The sequence below is a fragment of the Echinococcus granulosus genome, assembly GCF_000524195.1.
Source record: "Echinococcus granulosus chromosome Unknown EG_S00062, whole genome shotgun sequence".
NCBI lineage: Eukaryota > Metazoa > Platyhelminthes > Cestoda > Cyclophyllidea > Taeniidae > Echinococcus > Echinococcus granulosus.
The window spans coordinates 78190-99911 of NW_020170442.1; the positions used below are offsets into that span (position 1 = coordinate 78190).

The 21722-nt window shown below is 40.3% G+C and overlaps 5 protein-coding genes across 5 annotated transcripts; 1 reads left to right on the forward strand and 4 right to left on the reverse strand. All coding sequences in view use genetic code 11, as the record gives it.

Moving 5' to 3' along the window:
* Window positions 1-542: 542 nt before the first annotated feature.
* EGR_06694 (universal stress protein) lies at window positions 543-1031 on the reverse strand (the record flags this gene model as incomplete). Its single annotated transcript, XM_024495943.1, has 1 exon — window positions 543-1031. One exon carries the CDS (start codon window positions 1029-1031, stop codon window positions 543-545), a length of 489 nt encoding a protein of 162 aa, XP_024349603.1.
* A 1327-nt stretch (window positions 1032-2358) lies between these two features.
* On the reverse strand, window positions 2359-2925 carry EGR_06695 (universal stress protein; the record flags this gene model as incomplete). The annotated part of the gene is made up of 1 exon (XM_024495944.1): window positions 2359-2925. One exon carries the CDS (start codon window positions 2923-2925, stop codon window positions 2359-2361), a length of 567 nt encoding a protein of 188 aa, XP_024349604.1.
* A 3508-nt stretch (window positions 2926-6433) lies between these two features.
* EGR_06696 (hypothetical protein) lies at window positions 6434-6937 on the reverse strand (the record flags this gene model as incomplete). Its single annotated transcript, XM_024495945.1, has 1 exon — window positions 6434-6937. One exon carries the CDS (start codon window positions 6935-6937, stop codon window positions 6434-6436), a length of 504 nt encoding a protein of 167 aa, XP_024349605.1.
* Window positions 6938-10381: 3444 nt separating this feature from the next.
* EGR_06697 (hypothetical protein) lies at window positions 10382-10852 on the reverse strand (the record flags this gene model as incomplete). The annotated part of the gene is made up of 1 exon (XM_024495946.1): window positions 10382-10852. One exon carries the CDS (start codon window positions 10850-10852, stop codon window positions 10382-10384), a length of 471 nt encoding a protein of 156 aa, XP_024349606.1.
* Window positions 10853-15136: 4284 nt separating this feature from the next.
* EGR_06698 (hypothetical protein) lies at window positions 15137-20514 on the forward strand (the record flags this gene model as incomplete). The annotated part of the gene is made up of 6 exons (XM_024495947.1): window positions 15137-15252; window positions 15293-15452; window positions 16234-16386; window positions 17520-17620; window positions 18885-19060; window positions 20432-20514. The coding sequence occupies 6 exons, from the start codon at window positions 15137-15139 to the stop codon at window positions 20512-20514; spliced, it is 789 nt and encodes a 262-aa protein (XP_024349607.1).
* Between the last annotated feature and the right edge of the window lie 1208 nt (window positions 20515-21722).

Genomic DNA, 21722 nt, shown 5'->3' on the forward strand with positions numbered 1-21722 from the left:
AGTGATTTGGTACTTCTCCTATCAGTGTATCGTTGCCATTGGTAATTGGTGACTTCCAACAAATATGACCTGATGGCTGCCCTGAGGTCGCACAGCTACTGCGCAGCTGTATTTGCATCAGTCAGCAGACCACACTCTACCCCCACACTTTAACTGCCATTAGCAAAGTTGAAGATGTTTCACTCTCAGCTATTATTTGTTGCTTCGTGCTCAAATGTGCTGTCGGAGTTGGTAGTGCTGTTGCTGCTGTTCTTCTACTGCTCCTCATGCGTATGAATAGTGATGCGGGAGGCCACTGATTCACATGTCTTGTAGTTTAACTGCAATCATCTTTTACAATTAATTTAAGCAACATACTGGGCATACTTCCCATTCTAAAAATTATTCTTCTCTTTCCCGTGTTAAACACCATGAGGCGATTTTTATGGGAATGAAAATAAGAGCATAACTCCCTTTTTAGCACACTCATTAAGCTACAAAGGATCGCAAATCGTCTAAAATGTTGGAAAAAGTGTTTGATTTTAAGAGACATTTCGGTCCTTTTACTCGTGCACGATGACAACAGGAACGGTCGAGTTGTGCACGACATAATCGGATATACGACCGAGGGATGCTCCAGACAAAATGCCCTGACCTCCTGCCTCCATCACGATCATGTCGATGTTGTGGTTCTTTGCAGAAGTGAGAATAGCCCGACCAGGTTGCGTTTCAATGTGAAGGAAGGCCTTTGACTCCAGACCGGCCTCTTTCGCCAAGCTCATGTAACTCAACCCGAGGGCTTTGCTTCTGTTCATAACATCATCGATAGTTTTGGGAACGTCCTCAAAACGCACTTCTGGGCCTTCTATGTCGATTCGCACTTCAGAAGATGTGTAGACCGGCTCCACGATGTGCACGAAGATAATAAAATCGCCGGATAACTTGATGTAGTTGAGGTACCACTTAAAGGCGTTAGTGCAACTTTCGCTGCCATCTATGGGGAAGAGGATTCTGCGACTCCTTCGACCTTCTTCACCGCCAGCGATTGACATGGTTGTGGCAGTATAAATTATTGTTAAGCTAATTAGGCAAATTTTTTTTTAATCGGATTGGCTAATTGGCATTCTTGGCAGGTCATTGGTCCACCTATTATGAGGTCAAATCAAGCCCCGGGTGACCAGCTTCCAATTAAGTTCCCAAAGTAAACACAAGCTTCAAGTTCTATGAAATCGGTCAGTGTTTTGACAGAAGTGTGTACTTTCCGTTTGAAGGGATAAAAACAGTTGCCTTTTTACTAAAAAAGTAATTACGGTGCAACTACAGGGAAATTATGGCTAAATGCATAGCAAATTGTTCTTAAAAATTGGCATAAAACTAGAGGAATGGAACCGAATCCCGGCTGTTTCGTACACCTCCTATAAGGGGAAGTTCATGGCACATTTAGGATACGTGAATTAACTAGTCACATTATCACATCCAAACTCCTGTTTAGAAACCTGAAAGTCGAGTGCAATGACACTTTGATACCTACCTTGTTGAGTACAAAAAGTAAGTAGAATACAAGAAACGCTAAAATTCTATAGAGTATAAAAGGAGACGGGGAGCAAGCCCTTCCAGGTAGATAAATGAGTAACTCGCTGAATAAGTTAAAGAAGTTCTTTTGGGTGAAGTGCGTATTTAGCCAAGGTAGTTCACTACCATTACTAGGGTTGTGATTGATAATGTACTGCTACTGAATTTTCACTTCATTCCATTTATCACCTTAGCAATGCAGTCCGTCCATCTTCAGCTGCCCTGAAAACCCTTACTTTTTGATGACCGTGACAAATTATTAGATTGATGATGAATAATGAGAAATAATCCCCTGGGGTTTTGCGAGCCAAATCTTCAACCCTGCCACACCTTTATTCTACCTTATTTTAGTATTACTTATAAATGTTTATTAAGGGGATTCTTGATGGATTTGTAAATTTATCAAAAAAACGGTTGTTATTAGCTTAAAATGAACTTATTCAAAACGCCTAATTGTTAATCCCATAGATGTACGAGGTGAGTCAAACCCTAAAGAAGAAGGCGGTAATGATGAAGTACGCTGGAATTGGCAAAGAAGGGCCGACAGCTTAGTAATCTGGGTTATATATTTTCACCAGTTGACTTAGTGAAAAGCACACAGTGCAGACTCTGATGTGCTAAAGAACGGGTTCATTACAATGTAAACCTCATTGAGTACAAGTTTTCTTATCATTTAATGGTAAGTGTATTACGAAAAAGGCGAATCACATAGAAATGTGTAATCACAGTGAGACTTCAAAATCAAAATACTGCCAGATCCTAAGTTTGTAGACCAATGCGCACTCATTGCAACTACTGATGTCTATTTTAAAAGAAGTTCTCAATAAATTGTTTATAAAAACTGTCTCGACGCATTCTCCTATCGTCTGTAGATGGAGGAACGACTGTCAGAGTGATGTTTGGGCAATTGCGCAACACATACTCAGTCACACTGTCAAACTCCTGCCCCTCGAAGTCGCCTGCAGCTCGTACACGGGGACCCATGAGAATGGCGTGGACGCCCCGTTCACGTGCAGTCCGCACGATTCTGAGGCCCGGACTGATGTCCAACTGCACAAGGCCGCGGCAGGGCAGACTGAGCCCGTGCGCCCATTGCAGAAACCGACGCACAACGCTCCGGCCGCCCATCATCGCTGCCTCTACCAGAGGGTCATTTGAACTGACTCCTCCCTTCTGCAACTCGCGCAGCCGCAATGTAGGCTCTACCACGGCAAGGATGAGAAGTTCGTCCCCGGGTCGACGAAAGGACTGGGAGTACCAACGGAACACTCGTTCACTCGCCGTACCATCTTGGACCGGAAAAAGGAGAACTCGACTTCCGCTTCCGTTGCTTCCGTTGCCTCCACCGTCTGCGTCCGTTTTATCCGACTGCATGAGCCGATATGAAGGTGATGGGAAATGCGAATGTTGCTGCCCGCCTAACCGAACCTTAATTACGGGCGTGCTTTGGAGGTGCTGTGCACTTTTGCGGTATACGTAAACATAACGTCTAAATTTAACCTCTTAAGTTTATATAAGCTTGACCGAAGCTTCATTAACATTTTTATTACTCTTAGTCGAGAATAAGGAAAATTTCTAAAAATTGGCGCTAATGTTTATCGATATGGCAGTGATACTGCCATCATATTCATGGCCATATTAACATCATCCGCTTTGATACATTAATATGTATGGTTTTTAGCTAAAATTAATTGTTTCAAAAAAATTTTTTATGATAGTGATAGTTAAGGAGTAATAAATGAAATTTACATATACTTCGGTTGTTACACAATAATACGGGACTAGAACACCCCGTCGATATCTGAGTAGCGTGGATGCCGTAAATTTTTTTTCGAACAGTAACATCCTTTGTCACTGATGCCTGCCCTTTAAAAATGCGTTTGTTAAAAGGCAATTCTCTGCCAAAATATTTAGTACTGAAGTATTTTAGTTTTCATAAATGTGGCGCTTTTTACTCAAGCAATTTGGAATGAGATACACATGTATATGGGGGCATGTTTGAATTATGTTCCTTAAAAGCCTTTAACTTCTTGGTTACAATGTTGCCTAAGCCATGTATACATTCACGCATTTTATTTTTAATAAATTTTTATCTTAGATCGCCCAAATCTACAAGACAAAATCTAGAGTAAAATTTTTGTAACGTTAAATGCTACTTGATAAATTAAGTAACAAATATTGCTTACATTTTGGATTGCGCAGTAGCTGGAAATGTTTCAGAGCGCCGCCCTTTGGGATGGTTGTGAATAACCTGTGATACGAAATGACTTGGCAATGTTTAAGTAAATTATATTCTTAGTAAATTTATGGCATTGTTTCAATATGTTGGCATATTTTAAAGTTGAACTTAAGTTTTCTCTTCGGAAAGCAATCCCCATTTCTTTGTATCACAGTGACATATTTTTAAGGTAGGCAGCCTGATGATCGCACCTTCCTACTAACATCTTTAACGTTCTCTCTTTGGCTCATTTGTTTAACCACCTTCATGTTCTAGTTTACCCGAGGTATATGTAATTCATTTTCGAAAACTACGACAACTCACCTTTAAAAAGGTCCCATAGAATTATCACTTTTGTGAGAATTTGTCAAGTATATCGAGCTCTACGTTAAGAAAAATTTCAATCCCATGCTGGGTTCGAAAGTCTGCAAAATATATTTAGTATGAAATTTCTTTTATTTTCATAAAAACCTAAAGAATATTGCTTTGTGAACTAATGGATTGCCCTTGTTTTTTTTGAAAGTGACGAAGAGGTGTCCTTGGCTCAAGGAAATGTATTGCACTGGAGGCTTAAGAACTAAAGTAAGCACCTCAAAATAGGTAAGTGGTATCCCCGTTAAGAAAAAAAGGAGTCGTCCCAGTAATGAGTTCGCATAAGGATGAGAATTAACATGTGGTAATCACATGATAGCGACGGGGAGATGCCATAGGAAGTGGGGATAAAAAAAGCAGGGAACCGTTTAAATTAACCCCAATGAGAAGTGGCTTAAATTAATTGCTTACAGTAAGTAATGCGAGTGGGCAGACAGAACTAAATAATCATAAATATGAATTAAGCACAATCTTAGTGCAGTATCATTTGTTCACTGCATGGGGTGAATGAGACGTGACTAAAGTCATCTGATCACTGTTGCCCGATAAGTCAAGGCTCACAAAAGTAAGATATCGAAGTAATGTACTTTGGAGTAGGTGCCGAAAGTGAAGATAGATTAAGCGCCATTCAAGTCAGTGAAATATAGAGGAATGTTAACGGTTTCATTTGAAACGTAAAATTAATAGCCTTGTTTGAAGTCGCAGTCGAAAAACCGTTGCTACCCTATTACAATTATATTATTAATAATGCAAGAGTTGGCACTGCAGGGCATCAGTAGAATAAGTTGGTAAAAGCAGAGATACTGAATGGATGGGAAGGAGGCCAGTTGATTGAATGTTCGCACGTGGCACGACGTGCACAGGTGCGCCGGCCTATTTGAGAACGTAGCTGTGGGCGCTGCCAAGGGTGGCCCTGTAGGTGCGGCCCATAGCCTGGGAGCCGACAATCATAAAGTCGACCAGATTTTAACTCGCGGCGCTCACAGTGGTCTCATCGACCACAGCCGACATGCAGTAACCTACGCTCAACTCCTCACAGATCCACAAGTACAGCTCAGCGATCTGACGCACTTTTTCGAACTTTGACCACAATCTTCATGCGATTCCCCCACCAGACCTGTCGATGAGCCATTTCCGTCAGTAGCGATCGTGCCTTGAGTAAGTCACGCCTCCGGCACGTTCGCCAAGATGGGTTCATCGTCCTCCCAGTGGCAGTACCGCATGTAGCAATGGAAGCCGTATTCGCAGTTAATCCCCCTGTCGATAGGAAGGCGAATTCACAGGTCTATTCTGTTAATTCTACTTGTATCCCATTTTCTGCTTGCTGGCGTGTACGTGTGTATAAATTACGTGACTGGAGCTTTTGCTCTTCATCCCTAGAGGTTTTATCTAGTTCTGCTTACCACTGGCATGTGCAAGCACAGGGCATTTCAACATGCCATAGAGTAGATAGAGGAATGCATTTATTTTGAATTGATCGCCTAATACCAAAACCAGGCTGTGAATGCGAAATGAGTGTGCAGAAGGCGCAGATCGCTACTATTGGCTAAAGGAATTGCCATGGCGGGTCTCGTGCCTCCTTGATAAAGAATTATCGTCAATTCACACGCCAACGATAAACACCAAAGTGTTTTTAAATTATCCTTTAGAGTAAGTAGTTGTTTTCACTGCAATATACCCAAAATTCTGTGAAGACTTGAATGTGAAAACTTGCATGAAGTGGAATAATATACGGTAATCTCCAATATTTCTATTTTTACAGTTGAAATGAGCCATTTATTGCAACTCGGTTGATGGAAAGGCTGGTTACCCAGGTAATTGCAACACAAGCGTAAGCACAGAGGATAACAACCATCTTCCACGAATTTGTAACACGCTCGCACCCCTGATTGATGCATCGCAATGTGTGGTGCATTTACTCTTGCTGTTATTCGGACTGAAAGGCTACAGTTAGTAGGTAACCCCACTAAGGTGAGAAAAGTTATTTTTGATAGTTTTATTTTGACAGCAGGCATGACAATCCTCAACCAGTTAATTGCATTGAGGAGCGGAATTGGTAAGCTTGTAAAAACCACTTACTTTGAGCTCGCTGATTGTAGATTGCAAATAAAACTCAAGTGAAATTCTTCGTATTATTAATTGATTGACTTGGTTTCACGATGCATACCACAATTTTCCTTTGATCAGAAAAAGGCTAAAATGGAAGCTAGTCTTTTTATATGAGATGAATCAGCCTTGTCAGTAATGCAGCAGAGGGGAAGATGGAAGAGGAAAGAAATTTAAGTTGATGGTTTAGTAGAGCGACAGCCGTCGCATGCTACCAGTGGGTTTTTCTTCATCGGGGCAGGGCACGACAGTGACAGGAACTTGAGAATGGTGAATCACATAGCTGCTCACGCTGCCCAGCAGTGTCCGGCCAAGGGCGTTGAGTCCGCGGCTGCCAACGATGATATGGTCCACTTCGAGCTCCTTTGCCGCCTTTATGATGGCCACCCCAGGCTTCGAGTCCGAACGTACAAAAGCCTTCGCATCGAATCCCGCCTCTCTACCCCATGCGAGGTACTTGTGGCCCAACGCCTTCCCCATGTCTACTGTCTTCTGCAATTGAGAGGTCGTTTCGTGGATTTCGGAGTCCTCCTTCCTCGCTATGTTCTTCGAATTGGCCTTCAAGTTCGGTTCAATCACATGGAGGAAAATTATTGTATCATCACCTCGATGAAGGTTTTCGGAGTAAAACTTCGCGGCTCGTTTGCAGTTCTCGCTGGTGTCGATTGGCAAAAGGTATTTGCGTCCCATCGAGATTCGTCTGTGCTGCACAGCTCAGTGCGGTCGCTTTTATGCATCGAGTTTCTACCACACTTGATTGGCGGTTAGTGTTGTAGACTGCCGTTTTTGGATTGGTGGGTACCATTATTTCTCGACAAGCTCCGCCATGCACCAAATTAATTATTCCTTTTTTTTAACTTCACTTTGCCCTATCGTAGAAACGCGTTGAAATTTAGCCATCGCACATGCTCCAATTCTTCCTTTTCACTTCTTAACACAGTATGGTCCAATATTTTACTTGTTGTTTAATGGGTTGGGACGCACATTCTGTTACGCAGCTTTATGCAAAATCCAACCCCCTACAGCAAGTCTCGATAATAGTAAATTGGCAAACCTACTGTTTCCTTAAAAATGTGCCAGTTTTGTGCTATCGTGCGGCTCCACAACTTCAGATCCAAAACCATCTTTGCGAAAAGAACAAGACGTTCTGCGTTTATTTGTAATGCAAACGTTCTCACTCATTAATGCGTGAAGTGATAATCCAAACACTACTACTCATATGACGTCTTAAGAGCAGGGCTATGTTGATTTCGGGCTAGTACAGATTAATAATCTTCAATGCAGAAATCATAATTCTGCAGTATTGTGCACTTTACTACGTATTTTGATGCGACATACCTACCAATGTTGACTGCACTGCTGCCTTTTGGCTCGCATATGTGAGGATAGCCAGAGATCGCTGACCTCCACAAAGGACCTTGTAAACAGACTTGGCCACATGACCTCATGCTGCAAGTGAATCAGCAGGTCATGTGCTGCTAGCGCTACGTTCTCTGCCTATAAATACAACCACTTTTCTAAACCAGCATTCAAATTGATCTATGTGAAGTGTGCCGAATTCGCGCTACATTTGAGTCCGACGCAAAACTTTCCCACTTCATTCTCTTACAGGAGCCGACTAGGCTCAATATGGAGTCTTTCAATCACTTAATTTTCGTGTCCAGCTAGTATAAAACGAAAAATATTTGTGCTTAAGATGAACAAAAGTATTTCAACAATGAGGCGTTCAGACTAATCTCAAATGTGTGAGTATTTTGTGCATTTAAATCCGGTCCAGCTCACAGTTATCTTTTTTAGTAAAATGAGTTAAGTCGTGTGAGGGCCCATCCACCCCCTTACTTCTTTTTTACAATATGTACCGATAACCGAGGTTCTCCAACCCGGTATACCGCTTTGCCTGTTGCTGAATTTTATCGATGAGATTAGCATTTCCTACTTTTTAGCTCTCGAGGTCATGTAATACTGACGAATTTGTACGAGCAACTACACTGCGCATCCCTGAAGGAAAGATGACTACGTGACGGATTCCAAAAAAGTGAAAACGTGCTGAGGAAAATACTTTACAGATCACTCCAACACAAAATGTGAATAATGATATGCCGTTGATGGGAGAAAACAGCCGATGAAACAGCTTTACATTCCAGGACTCAGTAGTAATGGGCGAATTCCACGCAAATGGGAGTGAAACTCGGTCATCTAAACAGCGTTTTTGATGCTATTCGACATTTTTTTAGTAGTTTATCCTTCCGGTATCATCAAATAGACGATCTCCCATATCGTCGCTCCCCACTAAATGAGCGCCAATCACCAGCATACTTGACGGATCACCAGCCACACGATCACCCCATTTAATTCAAAGGGGATGTCTGCTGTGCACATGACATGACCACTATCCTTAGTGTAGGTGGGTCACAGCCTAATTACAAAAACCGACAAAATAGTCGTATAAATCAGACCACACAACGCACAAAAAAGCGCTCAAGCACACTTATTGACCCTACCCGCGTATTTAAAGAAGTTTTTTTTGTCGAATCAGTTAAGGTATAGCTTAGAAGGAAAAGCTACCTTTTAGTAACTACGACAGATCACACAAACTCCTTGGACTTCAGAAATGGTTTCCTCATGCGAAAGTTTGGGAACCAGTTGCCTCCTTAGTATTCATTGTAGCGACTTTAGTGGTGACTTATCTCAACAGCCCCAAGCTTCAGGCATACTATGACCAACAAAAGATCAACTAAACCCTGCTTTTGGTACATACCACAGTCTCTGACTGATGCGCAAGATGTCGCATGGGAGAGCCAAATGTAGGTGACAGGGTGATGATAATCTTATGGCTTTCCTTAATTTTAGACGTGGCGAATCAGCTTGGAGTGACGGAATGCTGGTTGAGTCTTTGCCGTTTCATCAGGCTTGCATATTCTTGAAGGTTAAAGAATGAAATACTCACGTTGAAGTCCCCGAAAAGAAAAAAATGAACTAAGTAATGTACCCTATCAATTAAATAACAGGTCCAGAGGCTGGTTCGAAGAATGCATTTAAATGAAAATTGCTACTTTTCGGATGACTCCTATGATACAATATGAATAAAGTCGATTCTGGCGCGGTTTTATTACATTTTCACGAGCAAGTGATCAAAATATGACTTTATTAAAATTTTAGCCAAATGATTGAACATCCTCCATCGGTCGAAAGTAGGCGAATGCTACGGTGTCAATGATATTGAGGTGTAGTCATTGAAAAGTGTTGCATAAAATGAAGGTTATTCAGATGGCACCAACCGGACCCCTAACGGCATTACAAAACCATTGAAATGTCCATGAGCACTATGTAGGCGATCAAGTAAAGTTAAAGTTCAACAAGTCACAGTAAATAGGAACTGAGCTACTTGCTTTGGAAATGAACAAAAACTCATCAATGTGCTATCACAATGTAAACCGCGTAAAAGAACGCGGGTGCACAACATTAGCGTACCCGAAGTTCACCTTCAGCGCACGTGTAGTTGATGGAAGGTAACAAGCGCATTCGGCTTGTTACAGGTAGAGGTTGGCAATAAAATTAAGTTTTATGGAGGGAGAATCACGTACGCGATTTCCATGTGCCACCTCTTCACACACACACAAAGAGCTTCGCCGACTGCGTTCATCGGCCACCATCGAGGGGGCGACGACGAACGGCCTAATAGAACAGCAACCCAGACGCTGACATTGAGGGGGAGAGGGTTGAATTAATCAGCAGGAGGCACGCTTATTCACCGATTTAGATTACTTGCAGGGAAAGCACAAAAGTGGTGATTTATAGCTGTCCGTCGCAAGTACAATTCAACTACATAACCTAAAACCAAGCGATTGTGTCGATATATAACACTTTCGGTAAGGATCAAGTACTGACTCACCGCATTTAATTACCATTACAGTGACGATACCATGAACGTCCTATAATAATACTACCAAAATGCAGAGTATGATATAGCAAGTCGTATAAAACCATATCCATCTATGTTGCGTGAAATGCTGGAATGAAAACTATGAGAAGAGCAAGACCTGCATGCCCATTTACTAACGACCAAATGATATAACAAAAGGACACTTGACAGCAAGAATACTGCATCAGTACCAAAAAGGTATTTTTGCATCTTTAGAGAGCCGGAGGAACGATTGCGACTGGGATGGCAGCATTGTGCACAATATAGTCGCTTACGCTGCCCAAGAAGGTGCGTTTAATGGCACCAAGTCCACGGGAGCCAATAACGATGATGTCTGCCTTGTGGTCGATGGCGGATTTAACAATCGCCGCACCAGCTTTCGTGTCCACATGGAGGAAGGCCTTGCAATCTAAGTTGCTCTCTTTAGCCATCTGCATATATTTCTGTCCAAGTTTCTTGCCGGCCGCTATGCTCTCCTCCATAACCCGAGTCATGTCATCCACCATGAGGGGAGGTGACTCCATGGCCAAGCCGATCGCTGGAGTTGTGTACACAGGTTCAATCACATGAACAAAGAAAACGACATCACCTGGCTTTCGGAGGTTCGCTTCATACCACTTGAATGCCCTTTCGCAGTTCTCGCTAGCATCGATCGGAAAAAGCACGTTGCGACCAGCGGCCATGTCAGCGCGTCAGTAAATGTAAACGCCAACCATCGCATGTCTTGATTGACCGCACTGTTGGAACTTTGATTGGCTAATCGTGAATTTGTACATCTAATTGGTAGGTTGGGGCTGTACGCAGCCTACCACTGCCCAATGAATAGACGGGACCTGACCATTGGTTTGGTGGCGATTCCCGCATGCATCATCGCCGGGCCTTTTGCTAAAGCTTGTGCTTCTTTCGATTGGCTCCGCGATTAAGCTCCCATCATTGTGGCAGCCGAGGTCGTCAAAGCATTTGGGGGGTGTGGGGCCATACATTGGGTTGATTTCGCATGAGTTTGTTACATTACTGAGCTGGAAAAAAAGATTTGAATGCAATTTTTGGAAACCCGAAGTCTCAACTCTTCCAGCTAACTTTTGAATAATAACACTTGGGATTTGGTGTTTATTCACCTTTCTGCTTCCACAATGGTGCGGTCACACCGCATCGTGAAGTGGGCGTTAACCTTGTACGCTTAAAACAGGATGATTAATTATAATTTCACTATGATACAGTATGATCTCATTACTAGATACACCTTCATCCCTTACTTTTAACCAGATTTAGATTAGCAGAGTCGTTGGGATAGATATTCACAAATAGTATAAGCATCAATGCCAACACGTAGCTAACATAACGAAGGGATTTCAAGACATTCTGTTTCTGCATTTTTTATGCGTGTCTGGATTCTACAATGTCCTGTGTCGATTGCCCTTGGCTGGTGCCATCATCAAACAAAGGCTTCACGCAATGTAGCGATATAAATCAGCACTAATTTCCACTGAATGTGGGAGCCGTATCTGCTGAGCACATTGAGAAATGTAAGTGGTTTGCAAATTTGTTATGACTGAAAAGTGTGGCATGATCGAAAAACAGGTTAACACAACTCACCGCTTCGAAATGAAAGCTGTCTTAGAGGCCTTTCATACCCTCTCTTGATGCATCTGCTGATGACTATCCTAGACCGACAAGGATGATGCTGTAATGTTTTTGGCTAGTGGCATCACTGCGTAAGTCCATCACCAAAGCAGCCTTTTCATAGATGCGATTCGCACTCTGTGCCAATTAGGATAGGAATTCAGTCACACTGAAAGCTATTAAGGCTTTTAATCCACTTCATGACTGAAAAGTTCGACGTACTCAATGAAATGTTGGATGTACTATTAGCACTAAAACCTCTGTTTAGATTTTACTAACAAGATCACACAGGCTGCATCAATGACTCCAGAATATAACATGGATCAAAATTTCCATGAACCTAAAGGCAGATTAGGCCCCGTACTAAAGCGGTAGTTACATGAAGGGGACGTGGATGCGGTGACCAGAGTACGACAATCGTCACTGTACTTCTTCAGCGTACACGGTGGGAGAGCGACGGAAACTACGCTGTCTATCGATCGACAGGAGCTGAATGCGCGTCTGGAATGAGAGCAAAGACGGAATGGCCGTTGTCACCATTGGTGCACGCAAGACAGCAGCGTCACTTCATTTGTTTAATCAATAGCCGTCTAAGAGTTTGGTTTTTTTACAAACTGAAGCGTACCCACTTTAAAAATCGCACCAGGGTGTGCAACCGTTCATATGGTTAAAATGGGTTTTCGCTCCATTTTTAAAAGAAAGAGCGTATTATCGCGTCACATCTTATAGCTTGATGTCCACATGGACGGCCTAGAAATAGACTAAGATGCTTCTCCTGCAAATTAGCGCTTTTGCTGCGTGATCACATTCGACTCTACGAAATGGACGGGCGCGAGCAAAGGATCGACCTGCGGACGGATGGTCAACTACCTGCATTCGTATATTATGATTGATTATAAAATCAGACTACATATGGGAATTGATAAAATTTTGAGCCTGTTTAATGGTGGACAAATTTGTTTTCTTCAGCCACGACACTATACTACAGAAGAATAGTTACCCAAAATCACACAGCTGCCACAAACACAAACATTTGACCTTATGACAAAGAGAGCGCATTAAAGCTAAAGGCACGTGACTCCTCACTTAAACAAAAGAGGAACTATGAACATCTTAAGTGTAGATGAGAAAATTGCTTTAGATGTTGTAGTTTGTATGTTTGTTAGTTTGTTTAAATACAAATTTTGGACGAGAAGTGTTCAGTAGACACGAATCTCGTGGCGAAACGGCCGTTATCTAGGCCCCGAGGAGGAAGTGTACTCTCAACAAGCACATCCCAGGTCACTGCCCCCGTTAATATTATTACTAATAAAGAATGCCCCAGTCTAAACAGTTCACTCGTTCCAAGGGAATGAAGGCCGAAGTTGAAGAGGTATACACCGAACGTATTCCATGAACAAAACACGCTGCCAAGTAGTGGATTTTGCTTATTTTTGGTGCTTCAATAACTGTGAAAGGTGCTGCCATTTAAAATTTCCTTTACACTTTGTTTAAAGAACTTAAAGTAAGGTAATTGGAAAAATGTGGTGGTCTGATAGCTCGCCAAACTTTGAATGGGAATACAGGGCACTTTAAACCGCGTGGGTTGCACTTTGGCTCAGCTGCTTAGCATTAATGTCTTGCCAGTAGCTTCTTACTCCTGTATGCTAGCATTTTTTCTTCAGCAATGCTACCACAGCCCCTTAATGGTTTAGGGTAGGTTTGAAATGCAACGAAAAATGCGCCTGAAGTTGTGATAGAGCAAACCGAAATAATTTATTTAGCATTATAAATCGGAAGAAGCGTAGCAATACCGCAGGATGTCATGATATGTGTAGACATGGGTATTTGATTCATTTAAACAATAAGTGTAGTCTATTCTTATGCAAGAGCAGTAAGTACCGGTTTCATTAAAGATATGAACTTTACCTGAAATCTACCGAAAAGAATGCACAAAGTCATGATTTTGCCTATCATAGCTTTTACATAAGGCTGAACTGAAAATACTGGATAATACTACACTCCTTATTCTAAGTAATTGTAACAATAGCGACATAGATTCCCAATTCAGACCACAATTTAAAGGACATTACCACCCATACTAATTGTAGTCTTTGTTTAAGCCATCGAAATTCACTTGCTCTTATAAAATACACGGAAACTTAGAGTATGGAGGCAGCATGCACTTTACTTGCATTTTTTCCCTAATTTGACCCACAGCTGTTTGAAGTTTAGCAGGTATACTTGATGGAGTAATTTATGTGTGCGTCAAATTTAATAGGCATGCAACAGTTCCAATATCTTGCCTCACAGCCCTTGTTTACTATTTCTGCGTAAACAAAAATGGACAAATAGTGTAAGATCTCGTAAAAAGGCTCGGCAAAGACTGCAAAAGTAAGCAAGCAATCTGTGAAAACATAGATGAACTTCCGTTCCCTTTCATTTTTTGGTCGTGTACAACGATATTGTTTTCCTAATTGCCATGCAGCTGACTAATCTTAGGGCAGCTAGAAAAAAAGATTTTGCTATTGATTTTTGGATTAAAACTCTAGCTGTATGTTAGTAAAATGTTTATGTTAACAGCACAGCGCATTTGGGATTTCATTAGATGACTTTGCAGGTGCTCAAAGATGTTTTTACAGTAAACTTGACGTTTTCAGCAAATATGCTCTATGACTGGCAATGCTTTGCGTTCTCATGCACTAAAATCTGGCATCGTTGTACAATAGCACACAGAAAATAGGGTTACAAGGTTAAAAGGCACGTATTTAAATTAAAAGCACTCGTTTAATTATGACTTAATTTAAGGGAATCGCCAGTTAGATGCATTTTGCTTCATTTGGACTCAAAACAATTGGGAATATCCTAAGTTTATTCAGAACATTTTAAAAATAATAATGCTCAAAAATAGTTAAAGTTTAATCATCAACTTTCCATAAATCACCTAACTGTTCGCTGGTATGGATGTTCACCGATTCTCATTGATTGATTGTATCGGGTACTGATGTCACCCTTTTTGATATTTCGATGACTGATATGTTTTTCACATAATTTCCTACTTCTCGGAACGTAGTTTAATATTATAAGTTCAGGGACAAATTTTTTATGTCTACTTGCTTTTTTTAGCAAAAAGTCTTAACGAGCCAGAATAGTCCATCATACACTCTGTTAAGGAAGGTGCTAATAATTTGGTCATTGTTCAGTATATGCTTTAACATCCTTATTCCAGCTTATGAACTCATTTGGCAATGAGATGCATATTTGCTAAGAACCAGTAAAACTTAACACAAACCAACTCTGGTCAAATTCGTTCAATTTATAATTTGACTTGTGTTCTTACCTTACGTACACTTTTTGTTCACGAAATGCACATAATACTGTCAGTTTCTCATAGTCAGAGTAGGAAGGAAAACACTGAAGTCAAAGAATTGATTTTACCAACTGCGTTATGCAACCTGGTATTTGTTCCCTCCTTATACAGGTAAACTAGGGCATAAATTTATAATCAACTTCTTCGGCAGAATTTGGTTGTTTCTTGATACAAAATATTTGCTGTGTGACATTTGTCAAGCTAGTCTCATTTGCTTTCAATCAAAATTCAATTGCGTTAAAATCAATTGGCTAAATAAACCTGATTTTGGTTTTCACATCACTGAGGAACGAAGCTGCTCTTCTCTTGCAGTAATCTATGCTTAATATATACCAGTTACAACTGGACCAAGGAAAGGGGCAGCCAGAGACTCTGGCATCCTGCAATCCGGCTACACTCTTTGCGTTTAATGAGCAACCCGATTAGTTTCGAAGGCATTTATCTTTGCTCGTAAGTACTTTTACCTACCTAACAAGAGCAAGACTTCAAACCATCTGTGTTCGCTTTCATAATGCATTTGGACTAATGAATGCGTCAAGCATCCAGCCGTTGTGTCTCCTGCTGAGTTGGATCGCAGCAGTAAGTAGTGTATTTTCATGGTCAGTCGATTTCGTCAAAAGGTGATTTTTTCTGCGAAAATAATTACATCATCTTTGTGCAAACAGATGAGCATGAAATAGACTGCCGGTTACAGGACTTAACGTGAATTTAAACGAGCAAGTGCAAATTACTTAAAATTTAAATTCACCATTGTGCTTCCACTTCGGACAAGTGTACACAATATGTGAGTCCGACGAAAGGCGATGTAGGAATGGGACAGTTTTATTAAAGTACAAGCATGTTGCTCATACGCAAAACCTTTTTTTCAGTTGAATGTCTGACAGCTTAGTCCAAAATACCAATATCTATTAAAATAAAGAACAAAAAGGGAGTTTGAATTATGCGTTACTTAGCAGATGACTTACAGGAATCCTTGACCGATTAGCGATTGGTTGCATTTCACTTGCATTTTACATTAAGCTATATTGACACCCCTTTGTGATTACTAGTTAAACCACGTGGGACAGTGCTAACCCTAATTAAATTCATAAGTCAAGAATTGCGGCTGGTTTACTTAATCAGTTTTTGTCATTTGAAGATGTTAATGACCCATGGAAAGGGTTATTGAAATACGATCCTTTTTGTAGAACTCGCGCAAAAAGGCAGGATAAGATTACTTTAGAGAAAGATTTAAATTACAATGTCGTAAATGCGTTATGCTATAGTACCATCTATTTAACGCCATTTTCCGATAAACTCGATTTCACGGCTTGGGATCGTTCGTCAATTTCTAGAGATAGAATACACAGCATTTTTGAGTCTACCTGCGATGAAGTCACTTTTGGCTAGATGCCGACGGATAGTGATCATTCTGCCCGGGCAGGACGAGAAAGCCGAGGATTTGGAAGAATGCCGAACCTCAGCCATTAAAGGAAATAAGTCAAGGTAAGTCATGATATGCACATACATACGCACTGCCGACATTACGAGATTCGAGGACCTTTTGGCAGGCCTGAATAAAATAATTTGAACAACTGACATCCGAATTCCCATCGTGATTCATGAAGTTTAAGTACCCTAGTTTGAAGCAGATGTTACCTCTCTTCGTGTTCCCGCTCATTGCTTCCATGCACCCTTTGAATGTATGAATTTTGCCTTCAGAATGTCTCTGTGTAGGCTAGATATCGCACAGTTCACTCGGCTTTCGCTTGACCCGGCAGCGAAGGGTGCCAAGTACCAAAGATAAGGCGTAACATCGCAACTCAAGATTCCTTACTTATTTTTGCAAATGCGACCACGAAATGTGCAATTGTTCAGAATAAGGAGTTAGTAGTCCTTCTTGATAAGAATGGTTAAATCGGGAACTTAACCTATTATGTCTGCAATTACTACTACAATATAGCTGGCCTAATGCCCAAGGTCATCTTAACCGTGGTAGTTTGTTGTTTTTATTGCACTACACTATTTAAAATAAGCTTTTTGAGCAAAATATTTTAAAAATTGCACATTTATTACATTCTTTCACTAATAATTACTTACTCGTGGTGGCTAGGACGAACAAATGCATCAAGCGTGGCCGACCTCGAGCACGATATTTGAGGGTGAAATTTTAATCTCTTCTGTTTATACCAGCTTAACAATCATTGGAAGAAATCCACCTTTTGGACCAACCTTTGTGCCAACATTTTTAGATAGGACGCCTGATATCCTGGAAATACTTAGAAAGTCACGGTGATTATTAAATTCTTTTATCGGCATCCTTATAAGGTTTCTTCAAAAATAATAACAGCTTAATTGACAGCTATTTAGCATCATATGTTCTCAACATTTTTTCGTAGAAAGTATTTTGCATTTTACATCCACTCCGATTCTTAAGTAATTTAATTTTACGCAATAAACTGCATCTAAGATGGGATCCGAATAGATTTCTCGTTGTTCGGTAGTATTTAATGGAGTAGTAAAAACATTGTTTCCCCTTAAGCCGTGAATAATGAGCATTTGATCTTAATCTACCTCTATGCCTTAAGAAATGAACTATTTGTAAAAGAAACAAATGTTTGTATCGTTAGCTTATTAATAGCTCTCCTGGGTGAGAAAGCGGTATCCCATAACCTAAGCCTAGTAACACTCTCCGTATACAGTTCCTTACCAATGACACCGTAAAACTTCACCCATCATATCACTCTGAAGAATTCACTACTTTTTTTTATGTTAAACATTTTGCAATGAACCATGAGATTCTTCTAGGGGCAATAGGCGGGTGTAGCACATTCAGGAAGAAAACTAAGCTCAATGAAGATAGGAAATTCCTCGGCTAAAACGAAGGGGGAATATTAGAAAATCTGCATTAATTGGTCTACTCTTATGATCTTCAAATGCCCAACTAAGATTTTTCGCCATCTCGAAGACATTTTACGGGGTCATGCAATTGAAAGTACAATCTATCACAGCCGCTAAAACAATTTCAGAATTACACTTTTATGCTGACTAGTAAGCATAGAATTTTGCACCTCTTTACGCATTTTTTAAAGTAAACTGAATATTAATGCTCAAGCAAGCTCAGCCTTTTTTATGTTCTAGACCTTGTGTGCTTTAGCCTGAATATATGTGAGGACACTCTCAGTAAAACTCAGATTGAGTTTACGTTGTGGATGCAAACGATGCGCCCAGTTAGAATTAATTATTGCTTTCTTATGCATTTTAACCCCCTCCAAGAAACGGTAACTCCGTTGAGAAAAAGACCGTTTTGTCTAGTTGTCCTATGCACCACTATCTTAATTAAGGCGACAGAACTCCCATTTGAGAGTTTTTTGAATCGCACAAAGTGTTGACCTACAGAATCTGAGTTAGATTACAGCTTGGAAACTCAAAGTCTACTCGAGTCGGTCATGATTCAGGCGATATCAATGAATGTAGAAATAACTGCTGAAGCTTAATAGATCGGATTTCTTAATTTAAAACCGACTAACACGCCTGGTTTTGTTCGGTGAAAGCTTTGGAGTCAACATGCTCGTGAGAGTAGCCGTAACTTGTAGTCAATGGTGATTTTGGTCTAACGCTTTTTAATTTCTGAAATACGTGCTTTTCAAGTGCTTGGATGATGCCACTGTTTTGGGCGCCGTGCTTATCCACTGTTGTGGTGTCTTCCTAGGCCCCTTTATGAGTGTCAAGGATAAAGGAAGTTCAATTTTCTATTCCCAAAGATTTTCCAAAATAAAAGTGCTGTTAAAATTACTTATTATCATGTCATTGACAACATGCTTTCTTTGGTCTTCTATGGAAAACCGTAATTTCCTTTATTTGGAATTAGGGTTAAAACAGGACAATTTTCTGCATAGCAGTTTCCTTTTTTTAAAAGAATCAGAAACTACAAGATATCGTAAGCGCTAAGGTGTGTGTGCTTTTATTTGTCCCCATTTGTGCACATCAGCCAAAGAGGCCACCTGTGCACTGCCCTTCTCATCACAGTACACGAAAGCAGAAACTGGCCTCGGAATTTCATGGTACATTTCAGCCAACTGTGTCGCCAGGTTTCAAAGTGTGAAACACTAACGAAGGAAATAATGAGTGCATTCAGTTTAAATTTCTCAGACAAAGACTGAACCCTATTAAAAAAGAGGTTTCATAATAGGGTACAGTGGGGTAAATTCTATTCATAGATAAAAACGTCATAACAAACTTTTTTTGAGCTCCAGTTTTTAAATCGTGCTTACGAATCCGCCAAAAATATTAAAAATACATTCAACTGAAACCATGGACTAAAACAATGAGGTTCGGTGCATAAAAGTTTGTTTGACTTGGTCGGGAATGCATGGCCTAAATGTTAGGATAAGCAAAATTTACACACTAGTCTTTTTACTTTAGTGGGCATCTGAAGAGATAGAGGACATTTTTATAATTTACTAGTTTAAAGTAAGACTGCGAATAAGTCCTGCCAATTGCCTACTTCCCCTCTGTAAAGTAATAAGCAAATAAGCATTTATGGTTGTTTTTGCCTAGATGCAGCAGTGGAGAGCACAAAACCTGCCCATCGAGCCACACACTGAGGAATAGGTCATCGATCATAGGTTCAAATCGGCAAGCCTCTACGAGATGCTCATTTTCGCAAACCCGACATGCCCGTTTTACGGGTATACCTGCAAGTAAATCAAAGAATTGACCCCCTACCTTAAAAAATAGCTTAATACTTCTCAGCAATCGAGATCAACATCATATCATTCCATGTTTGCAATCAAATAATTCAATGTTAACTTACATGTTTGGATGATTATTTTTTTCGCACTTTCTAGATCATCCATGCTTGTATGGGTATTGACGCTCCTAGGTAAAATCATTATCGCACCAGTGCATTTGAGGTAACAATAACTTTTATTCGTTGTCTATTTGTGATTAAGACAGATTCACTGGAAATAAAAAACCGATAGATAATTAAGTATTTTGATTTATTTTGTGTTTCCAGGTCGACTCCTCTGTATTTGGTAACAATTTGCAAATTCAGTTAAAAAACAAACTCACTAGTACATTGTAGCTTTCGTTTACTCCTCCACCATTTTGTGCCGGTTTATGAAACTACGTAATCACAAAACGTTGCAACACGTCTTGTTCGTGGACCGGCCAACAATTATCTGGATAAATCTTCTCAAGAGTAAAGAACGACAATGCCTGGTCTTCACATAGGTCTCATATTAGGGCTTCACTCAGGCACACTTTGTGTTCTTTAATCTCATGTATTTTGCTTCTGCGATTTTAGATAAATGTGAGAAGTCATTTGTTGAATATAAAAGAGAATGTATCTGGATTCAAGTATTGAATCCATGCAAAGCTGAAGACTAAAAATATTAGAAAAATGTTGATCACTTATGGGCAGTGAGTGTGTCTTATGATTGTTCCCTTAGAATCTTTTAAAAAATCATCTAAAAATGCGGAATTCCTGCTTTAGACGCATTTTACTGACCGGAAAAATCAGCCGTCTCAAATAAGTAGCGGTTTTGATTTATTTCATAAGCATATACTCAAAATAAACTGAGTTGTAAATATCAAATTTACCACCAACTAAATGTGCTAAAAATGCGCATGCTATATTTTTTCTGGGAAGGTACAAGAAATAACAGTAAATAGACTGTCGTACGAGCTGCACCTAATGAAGGGTAAGGTAACATGATACGAGTGCTAGGAAGAGTAATAAGGTAAATAGTTATTTAATTCCCATTCTTCAAGCTGTCCAATTCTCTTCATGGCCAGTAAGCAGTCCGCAAACTTGAGCAGGCGCCGACTGTTGGTTGAAGCCGTAAAGAAAATCCATCCTCACGGCAACGTTGACATAGAGAGTATCAAATACGACGACACCGTCAGCCCGCTTTTGTTTGAACAACGAGTAGCTATTAAAATGTCTGGATTTATTATTGCTCAAAAGTACATGTGACTCCATTTATAGTGAATTCCAATTGTTGCAAAGAAGACTTCAATTTTAGAACTATTCGTCAAAGGAATGGAAAATGATTTTGTTTTTTTTTACAATTAAGTGTCTCGACTGATGAGTGGATTAAAAAATACTATTGATGTTTCGACATTCAAGAAGTAATATTTCCTACAATGACACATTTGTATATAACGCTAGTGTCTATCACAATTACTTCACGTCAATTTTTTGAATCTTTACTGTCATAATCATTACATCAAGCCCTTCCCAACGATTCCCAGGTAATATTTTGACAAAACCTGAAAATAACGCAATGTTTCGTCTTAAACTATTCCAGTGCTGCATCGTGACACTTTTATGACTATCTTATCCTTGAATCATTTGCTTCCACATTTATTGTCTATTTAGGGTCTTGTGAGCAGACACGCTAATGGGTTTCATTTTATTGTCACGACGAATGTTGTAAGGTCTAGGAACAAATCCCAACCCATCACATACATATAGACACATCGTTAAGTAGCACACCTGTACGCTTTAAGTCCCAAGTCATGGTAGGCGTAAAGTCGTATACACAGTAAAATGCTAACTTTTCACGAAAATCTTACTCAGATGCACTTTTACA